This window comes from Ursus maritimus, unplaced genomic scaffold (genome assembly GCF_017311325.1).
Source record: "Ursus maritimus isolate PB19 unplaced genomic scaffold, ASM1731132v1 scaffold_19, whole genome shotgun sequence".
Classification (NCBI taxonomy): Eukaryota; Metazoa; Chordata; class Mammalia; order Carnivora; family Ursidae; genus Ursus; species Ursus maritimus.
The window spans coordinates 28,194,901-28,211,343 of NW_024424341.1; the positions used below are offsets into that span (position 1 = coordinate 28,194,901).

General features: G+C 53.6%; 1 protein-coding gene and 1 long non-coding RNA gene across 4 annotated transcripts in view; one reads left to right on the forward strand and one right to left on the reverse strand.

Moving 5' to 3' along the window:
- Positions 1-16,110, reverse strand: part of LOC103662056 (pyruvate dehydrogenase phosphatase regulatory subunit, mitochondrial) — a 36,131-nt gene extending 20,021 nt beyond the window's left edge. For 2 of the 3 annotated variants that reach the window (XR_005835631.1, XM_040633577.1), the window contains exons 1-8: positions 15,902-16,110; positions 8,707-8,994; positions 7,399-7,532; positions 3,014-3,095; positions 2,754-2,917; positions 1,963-2,084; positions 1,040-1,157; positions 205-354 (exon numbers count right to left, since the gene is read on the reverse strand). Coding sequence is in view for 2 of the 3 variants with exons in the window: in XM_040633577.1 (XP_040489511.1) it covers positions 205-354; positions 1,040-1,157; positions 1,963-2,084; positions 2,754-2,917; positions 3,014-3,095; positions 7,399-7,532; positions 8,707-8,930 (994 nt within the window). In the remaining variant the exon portion in view is untranslated. The remainder of the gene's footprint in view (positions 1-204; positions 355-1,039; positions 1,158-1,962; positions 2,085-2,753; positions 2,918-3,013; positions 3,096-7,398; positions 7,533-8,706; positions 8,995-15,901) is intronic. The other variant, XM_040633578.1, reaches the window with a different exon arrangement.
- Positions 4,974-8,074, forward strand: LOC121103436. Its single transcript, XR_005835633.1, has 2 exons — positions 4,974-5,857; positions 7,071-8,074. It is a non-coding gene; the product is annotated as an uncharacterized LOC121103436 (long non-coding RNA).
- Positions 16,111-16,443: the final 333 nt, after the last annotated feature.

Sequence of the window (16,443 nt, forward strand, 5' to 3'; positions counted from 1 at the left end):
GGTGCACTGGGTGTTATACACAACTAATGAATCATCGAGCCTTACATCGAAAACCGGGGATGTACTGTATGGTGACTAACATAATATAATAAAAAATCATTATTAATTAAAAAAAAAAATAAAAAATAAAAAAAAATAAAAAAAATAAAAAGATAGCATCTTAGACAACCACAGGCCGTTATAGTTATCCTCTAGTTCACACACCAAAGTGATCCCAGTCTTCCTGCAGGTTCTGAATCTCCAGCTGGTTCTTGCCCTCAGTGAAGATTGGCTTCGGGTTCTTCTCAAAACCCCCAGACAAGATCCCACCCTGCCAGTTCCGGATATAAATTCTTCCATCAGCATCCACGATAGCTGAGGAACAGAAACAACAAGGGAGTGGGCGACAGAAAAGAAAAGCAAGGTTTAGAGGTAGGCCAGCTTTCTAAATGGACAGAAAAAGCAGAACAAAGACACTCATTATTGGCTTTAATAGCGAAAGAGCATTCTGTGAAAACAGACCTTTCGAGGTCATGGGGGAGGATCTTCCCTCTCCGATTTACAGGGGACACTGTTTCTCAGTGGTGCTCCCAACCAAACTACGGAAGTGCCTCAGCACCACATGAAAGCCCAGCAGAAAGGGGACTGCGAGCCCATCCTAGGGGTTGAGACCTTCCAGGTGATGTCAAGCCCTCCCCTGTGGCACTCGGGGCTGTGGAGCAACTGGACTCTGTAGCTTACCTAGCACCTCTCTACAATGTATGGCATTCAACTCAAAAACTCCAGGTTACATTCCAAATATTCTCAATTTGGACCTCTGTATGGGACTGCAATTAGCTTACAAAACAAACCAAAAGATTGCTTCAGTGGAATGCCCATTTTGTCCATCCTTTCACAGAGTTCTTAGAGAAAAGGTAGAACTGGGTCGGCCTCCCCATAACATGCTCCAGAAGAGACAAGGCTCTTTTGAGCACAGTCTGTCCTGAGCAGAAATTCTTCCTTTTCAGAGAATAGGACAGTGGTAAGGAAACAAAATTAAAAACGAAGTGTAAGTCCTCACTTGGTGTGTTGCTCTGCAGAGGGGTCTCCAAGGGGCGAGTCAGAAGGTAGAAGTGTTCGCACGCATGTAACGGGATACTAACCGGCTCCTCGTTGGACAAACCCAGCTCGTATGCCCACTACAAACAGACAGGTTGATTTGTGGGTGAGAAGAGGAACAAAGACAAATGAGCATGCGCAGCCACTTGCAAAGCGTTTGATTTCAAGCGGCCTGTGCGAGCTCTTGCCCCAACGCCCCGTGTGGGAAGCCAAGGTGCAGCCTGCTTTACATCAGTTATGTGGATGGGGAGCAACACAGTCCCTTTTAAACCATAACAATTATTCTTAGACCAAAGAATGAGAGATTTAGCAACTAGTAAAAGGAGCTCATTGGGGGGCACGTGTTGCCCTTTTAACAAAACGCCTGGCCCCAACTACAAACCCAAGATAACATCACATGTGACGTTCATAAGGCAAAAAGTACCCCTAGGTCACCTGAAGATTGCAGAGTGGAAGGCAAGGGACCAGTTTGCCTTAAAAGTAGCAGCAGCTTAGTGTTCTAAACTGAATCCACACTCCTGACACAAAAATAGCCCCATGCTTTATTTTGCTAGGTTGCAGGATGAAATGAAACATCCCAGGAGACCCAAAACCAAGGATTTCCGTCAATGCCCGACCATTTCACAGACTTCCTGGCCTGGAGAGCACCGATTAACCCAGAGTGGAGGAAGGAAAAGGCCCCTACTGGCGCTGCTCTCTGAGGACTAGCTACAGCCCTCTGATTTGGAATACAAGAATTCTGAGGTTTCTAGCCCAAACAAGGAGCAGGTGGTCCCTGCCGTCTGCTTGGTTCATCACACTACTAACCTTCCATCTCCACACCTAAAATCCCGGAGGCACCAGTGAAGTGAGAAGATCAGTGACCCAGGACTGTTGCTAACCTACCTGACCAGCACAGTTGACAAAATACTGACACTCGATCTGTCCTTTATCTGTCTCCACACCAGTAACTTGACCTTTCTTGACCATTACATGAAGAACGCTGGTCCGGTCATAGATCTGAACGCCTGTTCCAAGGTAAAGAAAGAGTTGGTGCATCCATCCTCTGATGGCCCAGAATGAAGGCCTCTGTAGCAGATTCTCAACCCCTGAGAAACACTGGAAAAGCCAGGTCAGTGATTTAAAAAACAAAACAAAACAAAACACAAAAACTCCCAGAACACATCCTGAGATTGTGTCGATGGGCCTTTCCAAGACTGCAAACAGCAGGCAACTTCAGTACACAACTCAATTCCAGGAATCATAAAAGAGGCAGGGGAGAAAAAGTTCAAATAAGGCATCTTAAACCCTAACCCACCCGCACAATCAGTTCATCCAAAGTGCAGAACACCTCAGACACTGGTTAGTCTGCCCTCATTTGTTCCAACCCCAGGACACGGCCAGCTGTGGATTCAGTCCATGCTATGTCTTGTGATCTTGGAGCTTCTCATGTTCTGGGGACCGGGGTGGGGGGGTCCCACAAGCCTGAAGTGCCCTGGTCAGTACTAAGCAGTTCTAAGCAGTTCCTTAGAACTTTAATAAGAAAATGTGGCCCTGTGGAAAAGCACTTATTAACAGGTATATTCAAACATTCTAAGGGCCAGTGTTCAAATGAACAGAAGCCGAGCTGGTGTCACTGCGGCTGTGAGACTCCTTCTTACATAATCTCTTCCTTCCTCACCCAGAAACCTGCTTACCGTTCTGGGAGGCAGCACTTGCCAGGGCAAGAGCCACGTCAGCAGAGGACACCACAGCATCCTCGGGAACATGCATGGCCCCCACCAGGTCGTGCACGTTGAGGAGAGGGTGAAGTTCGGCGACTTTCTTGGGGGAGATGATCTCAGAAGGGATGCCTATGACACTGCCGCAGAACACAAGGGGACAATGACATGCATGGCCCTCTGGCAGAGGTCAGCCTGACAGGAGCATCGGGACAGGCTTCTAGCCTCATACGTACTTCAGCCTTGCGTTGATGCGCTTCAGGGAGATCAGCCGGTCCTGAGTTTGGGCCAGTAAGACTGAGCCTGTCCTTATGTAACCTGTAAGGAAAACCAGCCCAGACTGAGCAGCCCAGGCCTCCTGCAGGGGCCAGTGGGGGCGAACCCACTAGACTACAAGTTAGAAGACCGGTGAGGAGTCCTGGCACCGCCACCATCCAGACATCCCTAGCTAGGATTTTGGGAAGATGAGTGGGATTTTCACGTACATCTTAAATAATCACTCTTAAAATAAAAATGAGAGATACTGTTGCTACAAAGCCTTTTGGAAGGGAATGTACCCCAGAACCTATCAGCTTCTTCAGTCTTTTTAGCCTTTCTCCTCATGGTTTTCGTGGGAGTGGGACCCTTGATGCAAGCCACTCACAACATCGGCGCCCAGGGGCTGAACCCTCCCTCCCTCTCCTTCCCTGGCAGAGCCAGTGGGCGTGTGGCCGAAGCTCAGCCAGTCAGACCCTCCTGGGATCCTGAGTCTGGAGCAAGTGGGTGAATGGCTGGAGGCCAGTCATCTCAGAGCAGCAGCGTCCTGGCCAGATGGGCCCTGTTTCAGCTGAGGGGCTGCCTGCCGTGGGGCTCCCCCTGGCCCAGCCTCCACATGGCCTCCTGCAGCTGGCAGCCTTCTGCCAACTTGACTGGCTCCGACAGCCTTCCAACAAGCTTTTTGCCCAAGCTGGCCAGAGCCGATTACTGCTCTTTGCAATCAACGTACCTGACACAACCTTGATCACGCCTGCGTCAATGACAATCTTCCTAACATGCAGTGACTCTCAGTTCTGATGATGGAAAAGCTGAATCAATCAGGGTATCTTTTTAAAAGGCAGCACAGGAGGACCACATAAATATTTTTCTCCTCTCTTCTGAAATCATCACATAAACATGCCCTTCCCTGACACGACGAGAATGTCTCAGTTTGGAGAACTGAAATTTCAGAGACTGGTTTTTAAAAACTGTAGACAGCCCAGACCAGTACAGTGATCCTGGCTTACCACACTGAGTGCCACCTGCAGAGAGAGGCTTCAGCAGTCCCTTCCCACTCACTACCAAACAGGCCCCGTGGGAGGGCAGTGCCACTGTGCACGAAGCTACGCCACATACCACGGCACACACGAGCTCAGATCGCGCTCTTGCAAGCAGAACCACCGGCCACAACAGCAGCCTATCACTGGCTCACAAGAGTAACAGTCCACTGTTCTCCCACAGGGGACTTTTCAATTTGATCTAGAGCTTTCTGACATAAAATGTGCTTTATCACAGGTTTAAAGCCATAAACTAGAACTCTTACGTTCGGTAAAAAAAAAGAAGGTAGACATCTGATATTAAAAAGTCAGAGAAATATGAATGGCCAGTAGACCTACGAAATAATGTTTAACTGAAAAAGATGCAAATTGGAACCTGTTAACTTTTTCCATCTCTCAAATTAGTAAAAATGAAAATAATACCCAATGCTGGGGCGCCTAGGTGGCTCAGTTGGTAGAGCGTGCAACTCCTGATCTTAGGGTTGTGAGTTCAACCCTCAAGTCGGACTTAGAGATTACTTAACAAAAAAGTAAAATGAAAAATAAAACAACAGGCAATGCTGAGAAGACTAAAGAAACAAGCACTCTCGCACACTGTCGGTGTGTGAAAACAAATATACACTGACAACGATCAGTACCGCATCACTGTGACACCACCACCACCATAAAGAGCAGGTGATGAGAAATGATAAAGTGCACATCCTCCGGCACCTTCCTCTACAATTACACACAAAGCAGACTTTTTAAGAGTTTTTTTTTTTTAAAGATTTTATTTACTTATTCAACAGAGATAGAGACAGCCAGCGAAAGAGGGAACACGAGCAGGGGGAGTGGGAGAGGAAGAAGCAGGCTCATAGCAGAGGAGCCTGATGTGGGGCTCGATCCCATAACGCCAGGATCACGCCCTGAGCCTTGAAGGCAGACGCTTAACCACTGTGCCACCCAGGCGCTCATTTTTTTTAAGACTTTATTCATTGGTTTGAAAGAGAGGGCAGGCCTGAGCGGCAGGGAGAGGCAGAGGGGGAAGCAGGCTCCCCGCTGAGCAAGGAGCCCGATGCCAGGCTTAATCCCAGGACTCCAGGATCATGACCTGAGACAAAGGCAGGCGCTTAGCCAACTGAGCCACCCAGGCGCCCCAAAGCACACATATTTATGGGCAGATTCGAAGAGCCCACCATAATGCACTTTCATTTACTATTAAAAATGTTTTTGTATTTGAGGAAACATGAAATGAACCCGTAGCAGAGAAACAATTCCCGATAAAAAGATAGTACAAAGAGTATATGATAAACTGTAAAACAAACAGCACAGACAAAAGGTAATGCGAACTTTGGAGAGAGAAAGATCTGTGTGGACTACCTGAGCTGGATGAAGTACTGATGGGTCAGAATATTAAAGGAAGGAATGTACACCTCACGAAAATGCGTATCGTCTGAGGATTAGCGTGTAGTGTCAGGAAATCCAGGTTGTACGTAGGTCACGTGTCCTCATTTAACGTCTCAAAAGCAGTCCGCTGACTGGCACCTACGTGTCCTGCCGGTACCAGAATTCTCCCCTCGGGGGACCCCTCGTCCCCTTTTCACGGCCCCACGGCTGGACTGCAATGGGGGTGACAGACTGAGGGTAATCCCCGGACCCTCCCTTGCCTGACTTCCTCACGGCCCTGCAAGCATCGAGGAGACACCAGGCCCAAAAATGGGTTCCAGGTGGTGCCCCAGAACTCAAGTGAGACGAACTTACCTTACAGAAAAGAGGCCTATGACCCGGGTTCCTCTAGCATCCAAGCAGGTAAGCAATGCAGGGCTCGGCAAAGCACTAGGGACCGAACCAGGGGACCGGAAGTCAGCAGTTCCAGCTCGGGGCCCCTTAGGTGGACCATCTTCTGACTCAAACTCTGCTTACCACCCGATTCGAGGACCCGTTGCCATCAAATTAAATCCAACCAAAAGGGACTCGCTCCCGCCTGCCCGCACGTAGCAGGCATCCTCCCTAACGAAAGCCAGAGGTGGGGAGGCAGCGGTGAGGCAGCAGGAACTCTTCTTACTGTCTTCCCTCAGAGTCCTCGCCTCTCAAAAGGAAGCCTGGCCAAGTCTGAGAACACCGTGGGGGAGTCAGGCGCAGCTCCTGGGCGGGGACCAGGGCGAGGCCAGCCCGGGACCCCCGCGAACGTGCTCGAGGGCAGGCGGCCTCTTCCTTCCCTCCTCTAGCTCCTCTCCTGGCACCTCCTCTCTCCACTCACACATCTACCCAATCCTAGTGCCCAGACGTTCAGTCTTGCTCTAGGATTTACAGACAAGGTGACACTTCACCAGAGTAGGAATCCTGCGAAAGGGAAATGCTATAAAACCTTAGTCTGTCATCAAAATTTCTAATAATTCAAATCTCACCTTCCCAACGAAAACTGTGTCACGGGTCACATAAGGGCTGAGTCGGCCAGCAAAGGAAACCATCCGCTGTGCTTACGCTGTGATCCCCCCAGCAGGGCCGCTCAGCTGGCGAACAGAGCAAGCTACCAACCCTGTCAGGATTAGTCTGGAATTATCTGTGATCTGAATTATGCAGGTCTTCAGAAGAGCAACCCTGACGGATGCCCGCGTCCTACGGATGAATTTCATCCCTAGGCCCCGCTACTCCCCCTAGGCCCCGCTACTCCCCACAGGATGATTCCCGTGGCCACCAGACGGTTTCTTCAGCCACGACGCGAGGCTCACCCTGGGCTTCCGGCTGATCCGTCAGCTGACGACATGCTGACAGACACGCTTCTAACCTGTGGTCGTGCGGGACCAGCCCGTGGCTCGGCCTCCCCTTCTACTTGCTCCGGTCGCACTCAGCTCACGATTCCCCGGGTTCTCTTCCCTTGCTGACACACATAAGGGGTAACCTACGTTTAAGCTTTTTAGTCAGAAACGGCCTTCAGAGCAACTGGTGAAATGCAGCGGGTCAACCACAATTTCACCATCAAGCACCTAAACTGAAGTACGTCCTCTGCTTCTTCATTCAGGAGCCAGGTGTGGCCACTTACTAGACTTCAGTGAGGGAGATAAGAGGAAATGGCCCAGGAAGACTTTCCTACCCTGAGAGTGACAGGCTCTGGAAAGGATCTGGGGTAAGGTCGGAATCCCCTCGACTGCTGGGTGGGGAAAAGGGAGAGAGCCCAGCACGCTGACAGCCTTGCCCAAGGTAAGACCCTGGCGAGTGGCAGAGCCCAGACTGAGACTCAAGCCCTGACTACCAAATCCGCAGGCCGACGTAGCGTCGGGCTGCACACGGTACGGAGCACCAGAGTCTGGGGCACAGGCAGACCAGGAAACGGCAAATTACCTGCTTACCTGTCTGGATCCCCGTTTCTTGCTCTAACTGGTGGTAGAGTTTGTTGGAATAGTCCGCCATCTTCTGCTCAATGGTCAAGTGCCTGGCGGTGCTCAGGATGCCGGCACAGAACCTCGTAGAGCCAGCAGCCAGCCTGCGGGATGCATCCAAAGTGCTATTAGGTAGACTTCGACGTCTGTGAGGGCAACTAGTTCAAAGATCCTCATGACGGCATCGTCTGGCATATCAAAAGATTGGAAGCAACCTACATATTCACCGACAAGAGCGGGACTGAACGGTCTGGAGTGCCCCTCTACGATGGGATACTCTACACAGCCATAAAAAAAGGAACGAGAGAAAGCAAATTTTACGCAACAATATGGGACAATCCTAATGAAGAAAGCAAGGGGAGGGACACTGTTTAAGATACGCTACTAACTTGTATAAAAAAAGAGAGAAAAAAATAATGAACGAATACCCAGGTACACACATACAAACTGACCGATACAGATTGGCTCATATACGTGGGGAGTATCTGGAACGATACACAAGGAACTTAACTTGCCTCCAGCGAGGGAAACTTCCAGCTAGAAGTCAGGGGTGGGAGGCAGACTTTTCCCTGTACACTCTTTTACAATTTTCAATCTGAATTGTGTAAATGTATTGCCTCTTCAGAAATAAATACAACAGACGTGTTAAAGGTCATCCAATTTCTGGTAGGCAATAGAACAGAAAAGGGACATTAGGGGAAAAGTGAAACAACTTGAACAAAGCATGAGCTTCAGCTAGTGGCAGGTATCCACACGGATCCATTACGTTTAACGGCGATCCCAACCTAAGGTGTTCCTCCTAGGTGCACACAGGTGTGAGGCATAGGGGACCGCTGCACTACCTTCACGTTTGTTCTAGAAATCTACCACTGCTCTCAAGTACGTGAGTTCAATGAAGAAAAGAAACAGATCAGGCAGGAAGGGTGTAGCCAATTTCATCTCGGCTCCCAGAGGAAGCCCTTGAGCCACAGGGCTGATGTTGCCACTACAACGAAGAGGACAAGATGGTGAGGTGTGCCGTGACCCCGAAATGAAACGCACCCTCTCTAGAGACTCGGTGCGCTGGAGTCGGCCACCTCTCTCCGAGCCAGAAAACACGGGCAGTGCGCATCGTGAAACTGCGTACAGAAGATGTTGCCTTTTCTGTGGTTCTCCTGCTACTTAGTGCCAGTCAGGGTAGCTACTGGCGGGACGATATTACCGGGAGGAGAGGGGATGAGGGGGAGCCCACACAGTGGGTGCAACGCAGCCCCAAGCCGTGTGCCGTCTGGTCCTTACCTGCCCTGCTCCAAAAGAACAATATCCTTCCACCCCATCTTGGAGAGGTGATAGGCCACGGATGTGCCCATGATTCCACCACCACAGATGACCACCTGCGCCTGGGCCGGCAGGGCGACAGAATGCGCCTCGGCAGCCGACGCGCTGCTCCTCCCCGACGACCAGTTCTGCCATCCTCGGCCGGTCCTCTGTCTTCGGGCCACCGACAGCAGCCGGTAAAACATCACGTCTGTCAGCAGCTCGGAGGTGTCCTCTCACTCGGCTAGGCGGAGATCCCCGACATTCACACTGGACAGAGAAAGCAAGCAGACTTCATCCCACTGCACCCAGTGCACAGGATTACTGAGAGAGGGAGAGGAGGCAACAACGAACGCTAATCGTGCTTTCGGCCAACGTCTGAGGCCCTGCGCAGTTCCAGACACCTTGCCAGCTACAGAGACAGCAGGGGACAGCAAGGAGGAGGTCCTTGCCTTTATGCAACTTTCATTAGAGACACAGAGAGTGAGTGGGGTTTGAGTGTGTGCGAGGGTGCCTCTGGTGGGGGCGGCCCATACACAGATAAAACAAGGAACAAGGCCAATGTGCTGGCATAACTGAAGGCATATGTAAAATAGGATGGTCAGGAAGAAGGTGACATTGGAAAAGAGACCCAATGGTGACCAGGAATCAGCTGGATGCGTCTTCCAGACAGAGGCACAAGCACATGCAAGGGCCCTGAGGGGAGGCAGACCTTGAGCAGTCCGAGCACAGAAGGGGAGGGGCGCCAGTGTGCCCACAGCACGATGAGTGAGGCGGAGAGGACCCAAGACGAGGCTGGAGAGGCAGGCAGAAAGCAATGACACACAGCGCGCGGATGCCATCGTGATGAGCTGGGCCGCTCCGAGGGCAAAGGAAAATACTAAAGCAGGGAATGAAATGATCTGATAATGCTTTTCCAAGATCAGTCAGGCTCCACGGCAGGGAGTGGACTGGAGGACGAGGGGAAAACAGGGCTAGGAAGCTTAGCATAGTCCTAGAGGGAGGGCATGGGGGCTTAGACCAGGATGGTGGCAGTGGAGTCAGACCACCGAGGATTGTTCTGGAGGTGAAAGGACAGAACTTACTCAACAAACGGGATGTTAAAATGGGGCAAGGGAGAAAAGAATGATGGCAGAGTTTCTGTTAAGCTACAGTGTGAAGGGCTAGGGATGGGGAGGAGGCGGCTCTGGAAGGAGAGTGAGTGAGAGCGAGGCTGCGAAGGGGCACAGACGCGGTGCGCAGACAAGCAAACATTCCATCCTGAGGGGTTAGGTGCGAGACGCCTAGCGGGCACCCATGGGAAAAGGCCAAGCAGCAGCGAGACATCCAGGCTCCGAAGCTAGGGGAACACACGGGGTACCTGGGGAGCCGGGCGGTTGAGGAACAAGAAGAACCTGAGGCTCCCAGCAGGTACAGCTTGGGAAGAGAAAGAAAGTCCTGGACAGAGGACAGAGTGCTGGGCAGACTGACAGAGCATCCAGACAAACGGAAGTGGTTCAAGAAACAGAAGGAGCGTGGCGAGGCAGAAAGAGAACAGGCATCGCTGTCACAGAAGCCAAGAGAGGAAAGGGTTTCAAGAAGCGGTCACTACAGAGGGGCCCGGGGTGCAGGCAGGACGGTGAAGGGTCCGCTTGGACTTGACAACAGAGGCCTTGGTGTCCCAAAAGAACATTCCCAGGGGAGTGCTCGGGATGAAATCTGGACCAGAGCAAGCTCCAAGCGAGGAGATGAGGGAATGCAGACTGCTCCTCACCCTGCTCTTGAAGGGAGCAGGAAACCAGCCAGCAGGAAAAGAACAGGGGACAGAGCAGGGTTCTCCGTCTATAAAGGCGTGGCCGTGGAGACTGTTTCACTGGTGGCAGGAAGGGCGGAAAGAGGTGGGTCCGGGAAGGACAGGTGGTGACAAAGAATGAGATCCTGAAAGAGAAGAGAGAGAGAGGACCCAAGCCGCAGTGAGGACGGCGTGCCCGTGTCTGCACAGGCCACGGGCTGGAGAGGGAGACTCAAGGTCCAGCAGGCCTCTTTCCCGGAAACAGGGCGGGGTTAGTCCAGGTGGGCCATCCGCACCCTCGGGTGTCACAGGCGTGCACAAGCACACGTGTTCATGAGACAACCACCATCATAAGGCAGAGAAGGAAAGGGTATGGGATCGGGCCACCGGGAGAATTACTCTCCCGGCAAAGCAGAGGCCTGTTCGACGCTCAGGAAACCGCACACAGATTCCTGCGGAGACGGCAGGGTCACCGAGCGTGGGAGAGGGGGACTCAGAGGACAGCCCCAGCAGACGGTACACCCGGCAGCGTGCCACTACCAGCCCGGGACCCACGGCAGGCCCCAAATAGCCCAACCTCGCCAAGGCCAAGTGTGGGTGCCCTCCATCACACAGGATCTCAGAACGCAGACCGAGCAGTCCTACACCGCGGCCCAAGACAAATCCCATCCAAGCAGGGCTGATTACTCAGCCACCTCGCGGTCGCACCAGGCCTCACACCCTCGGTCCCTGTCCAATGGTCAGAAGCTTCTTCCTGCAACCTCGTCCCCACAGGACCGATTTCTGTCCCCCTCCCCGTCTCTGCTGTCCTCCCTCCAGATCTCTCCACCTTGCCCTCCAGAACATCCTTTCCAAAGTTAAGCACCAGGCCCCTCGCCAGTACGCTCTCACTTCGGTCTCCGTGGAGATGCAGCTCTTCCGAGGGAACGGCCACCGCCACATGGCCAGCCCTCTTCTGAGCTCGCACCAGGAGGGAGGGTGAGCATCTCCCTCCCCCTTCAGAGACTCTCTACCGCTGGCTCAGACTTGAAAAGGCCTAGTTCCTTCGCGGCTCAGGGCCAGGCACTCTCTCCCCAGCCCCGGGGCCACGGGCGGGTTCAGACACAGGCAGATGTCTGTCCACACTCGGGTTCTGAACCCACAACACTGCTCTTCTCCCAACCTCGGACCCCCACCCTCTCTTCCTTCCTTCAAAGCAGATAACCCGTCTCATCTCATCCCCTGAAACTCCACCAATAACCCCACTTGCACCTACAGCCATCTCTCCTTCCCTCAGAGCTCAAAAGGTCATCCCCGCACCAAGTGCCCCGGATCCCTCTCCCTCCTTCCCGAACCCAGCTCCATGAACCCAGCTCCTCTGCCACGCACCTCCGGTGCTCCCCTGACCCTCAGCTGTTTACGTCAAGTCCTCCCAACCCACTGGAAGAAATGGAACAAAAGTCTGTGAACTGTCTTCGAGTAGCGATTTTTCATTTTAAAAATTCTAAATTATAAAGAATATGGTCTTGGCAAAAAACACAAACATAGGAGGAAATTATGATTTCCCATCAGGGCGCCTGGGTGGCTCAGTTGGTCGAGCGTCCGACTCTTGGCTTCGGCGCAGGTCATGGTCTCGGTGTCGGGGGATCGAGCCCCACATCGGGATTCTCTCTCCCCCTCTACCCCTTCCCCCACTCACAGGTGCTCTCTCTCTCTCTTCCTCTCTCTCAAGCAAATAAAATTTTAAAACGACGATTTCCCATCATTCCATATAAGCAGCCCCAATGTGCTGCCCTGCTGTCCACCTGAGTGCCACCGCCTGTCCTGTGTCCTCCTTTCCTTATTCCTCAGTGACTGCAGAGTCTGCCGGCGGTCAAGCCAGAACTGACTCTCCGTGTGATCTCACAACCTGCCTTTCCACTCGACAAATACCTTCAGGAGAGGGCTTCCTACATGGCCTGTCCCTTTTCCCCGTTTCCAGTCTGTCCCGAACCCAACGCGGCTGGGCTTCTGTCCCGCCAAGCCAGGAACGCTGCTCTCACCAAGAAGGCTCACGTTGCCAACTTCCCGGGACCCCGGCGCCACCTCACATCCCTCCACAGCACTTCATATCGCCCATCGCTCCTGCTACTCACGCCCTCTTCCCGGTAAGTTATTCTGACTCCTACTACCCCGGCCACGGCTTCGCTGGCTTCTCTCCCCGCCCGTCTTCTCAGTCCGCGTCTCACGGCGCCCGGGCGGCTTCTCCCCTCGGCCCGCGCCCTCCAGGGGATTTCGCCGCCTACCGCGACGGATGGCCCACCCCACAGCGGCCCCGACCTTTCATCTGCACCTCCTGGAACAACGGCGTGTCACCTGGGCTCCCCGTGACGGCAAACTGGGCACATCCAACAGGGAAACCCGTCCTCACTCTCCAAACTCCGCTCCACTGCTGGGTCCCCCACTGACAGCACATACGGGACCCTGGGCGCACGCTGGGTTCCTCCCTTTCTCATCTCCTCTACGCAGCCAACCGGCAAGGACTAACGCCTCTCCACAAGCTACACTTCCTCAGATGGATCCCTCTCCCCATCCCCACGCAGGGACCTGAGTCCAGGCCGCCACCCTTGCTCACATTACTGCAGAGCTTCCTGACGGGCCTTCTGCACACCGGTCTCCCCACATCCGGCAGTCCTGACACCGGCCTCTGAGCCACTCCGCTCAAGTGAAAGCTTGTCTCACACCCGCAAACTCATCCATGACTTTCTGCTGTCCTCAGGAAAAGGCAATCTTCTTCACGGGAAGTGCAAGACCCTTCACTACCTGCTCTACTGCGTATCTCGGGTCTCGTCCGCAGCCAGACTGAACTACTTGTAATTCATGCCTCAAACAGGACGGGATTCTGAAACCTCCGGGACCTGGGCACGCTGTTCCTCTAACCACTCCGCCCACCCCCAACAAAGGTAATCGCCTCAGCTCTCAGCCTCTTTGACATCACACCTCTCCCCCAACCCTGGGTCAGGTGACTCTTCTATGTTCTCCCATCACACCCTGCACGCTCCCGGCACAGGGCTTCCCGGACTGTGTCACATCTGTTCGCCAATCAGGGAAGCAGCACAACAACCCAGCTGAGCATGAAGGCTTTCGAGAGAGGCAGACAGCTGTGGGTGTGAAAACCTTCCGCGCCGTTAGCTCTATGCCCTTCAGCACGTATTCCGCTCTGTGCTTTGGGCTCCTCACCCATCAGGTGAGCTAGGACTACCCACCTCACACGGCTGCTACAAACAATCAGACAAAAAGGAAACACATGGCAGCTGGCACCTCAGCAGCACTCAGTAAGTGGTAATTTTAGTCTCCTGTCATGATGGAGTCTCTGGGAGCTGACACCGATTATATACCTTGATCATGATTTTCCCAGCTGCTCAGGGTAGGCAGCTAGGAAATATGCGCTGCTGAATGGATGAGAATAGAGAGCAAATGAGAGGGGAAAAGTTCAACGAGGACCCTGAGATCTCAAGGCTCAAGGTGAGGCCTCAGATTTGGCCCTCAGATTTGAGGGGATATCTCAATCACGTGAAACAATTTTAAAAAGAAAATGGTAATATTTTCATAGGCAGTTACATCTGCCAGATGCTGCTCTAGGTGTACAACTGACTTAAGCCTCACAACCCTGTAAGGTAGATAGCTAAAATTTCTTTTCTACACTTGAGGACGCTGAGGCCCAGAGAAGTAACTCATCCCAGCTTCTCTAATGCCAGTGAGTGGCAGAGCCAGGAGTCAAGCCCTGCCAGGCTGGCCCCAGAGAATCTACCCTAGAATCTTTTACTCCCTGCTACCTTTCAAACAACATCAGATGAGTAAAGAAAGGGTAGCTGTGAGGACAGAACCACAAGGCACATCCCCTGGCAGGATAAAAGGAATTGCAAACGTAGCAGAAGACACATAACAACAGAAGAGGTTCAAGATGGAATAAACAATGTTAAAAACCTGGGGTGATTAAAAAAAAAGAAAAACATAGGTGTAAGAACCAAGAAAAGGATTTGTGACTTTGACCTTCAAAGAGTCACTGAATGGTGGGCAAAAAGGGATTTAAAGTGGATGCAAACGAAGAAGGAAAGGAAGGCACCAGAGTATCCAAGTAGGTTTGGCAGCAAAACCCAGGCAAAGCTTGATCGCAGAGGAGGGCAAGTCAGTAGAGAAGAAACTGAAGAGGTCAAAAACAAAGAAAGAAAAGGATTTAAAATAAACTGTGTGTGTGTGTGTGTGTATCTAGGTATCTTAAGTTTTATCTAAATAATCTCTACACCCCACTGGGGCTGGAACTCGTGATCAAGAGTCACATGCTCTTCCGACTCACTAAGCCAGGCGCCCCTACAATAAATTATATATATTTTTAAAACCAAGTGACCCCTACGATATTTTTCTGCTAAGAAGAAAATATCTGCCAAGCAACCTCAATATTGGGACTAGGTACGCTCACATCTGTTTCCACCAACAAGGGCAAGAGGGCAGCTCCAAGTCCCTCTGAGCTGTTCCTCTGTATGGTCACAGCGCGTGTACAAACGGGCCGCTGGGGACAAGGAAGTCTGGTGAGTGGAGATGATTAACAACATTTCCCACACCTGCCTCAGCCCAAGAGCCACCCAGCACATTTCCATCCCAGGCTCCGAAGCTCCGCCTCTGGAGAGTCAACAGGATCCCGCTGGGCCTGGGTGTGTAATTCTCAACAAGTGCCACCAGGTGATCACGCAAGTTTAAGAAACTACTACAAATCGCTAGCTGGCCAGGTGTGCCCCGTGGCCCGGCTCCTCCGCAGCCTCGTACGTCACGCTTACACACACCCGCAAAATGCACTTGAAGATGCCTGAATTCAATCTCCGTGTCCTTCACATCGGTCCCGAGTGGTCACACATCACGAAGACGGCTCACTGCCCTGGGCCTACGCTTTTCCCGGCAACTTGGCTGCCGCACTCTGCAGCAGTCTTCCAAGTTAGTGAAGCACAGGCGGACCGCACGGCTCCAGGCGGGAAAGCAACTGCACCCGCAGTGGAGGAGGAAGACCGGGCGAGACCGGCCTCACCCGCGCTAGGGGCCGTGCAAGCCCGAGGCCGGGAGCCGGAAGCGAGGTCGCCCCGGCCGCTCTGGACTTCGGGATGAGCCGCGGACGCCCCCTGAGGAGCCGGCGCGCAGGCCCCGGGGCAGCCGGGCACGGGTCTCCGAGGCCCGGACCACCTCGGCCGGACCGGGCGCAGCCGCGGACAGGCTGAGAGATGAGGCGGACCCCTCTCGGCCCGGGCATCCGAAGCCCCGAGGCGAATACCCTCGCGCAAGCGACGCGAAACGAGGGGCGGCCGGGAGTACCCCCGAGGGAGACCAAAGCGGAAAGGGGGGGGCGCTGGGACGCGCGCGGAGCGGAGGCCCGAGCGGCCCCGCAGCTGTCTTCCTTACCTCCCGGGCCCCCGCGGGCTCCGCGGTCAGCAGCACCCCGGCGGCAGCAGCCACAGCAGTTGCGGGCGGTGGGGGGGGGGGAGACCTAGCGCCAGAACCGGGGGAATGGGTAAGGGAAAGGGGCGGGGCAGACGGAATAAAAAGTTCCGGGGAAAGCCGAGGACCGCGACCTTCCGCGCTTTACGGCCCCCACAAGGGTACGCCGGCGCGAGATCGCTACCGCGCACGCGCTCGCCGTGACGTCCCCGCGGCGGCCCCGCCCCTGCCACGTGGGGCTTGTTTGGGTCTCGCGAGGCCCCGCCCCGGGTGTCTGGGCGTCGGCCGCGGTGGTCGGGGCGGTCTTGGAATGCGGGCCGCCGACCCGGTTGACCTCTGCAGGTGGAGCCGGGATGTCGGCGGTGGGCCGCTCGCCCTTCTGTGCTGTCGGGAGCGCGGCGCTTCGCTCTGCCCTCCAGGCGCGTTCCCACTTCCGTCCCCGAGTGGGTCGCGGCTCAAAGCCGCTCTGGTCCAGGGCGCGAAAGGGCGTTTGGACTTGCAGGTGC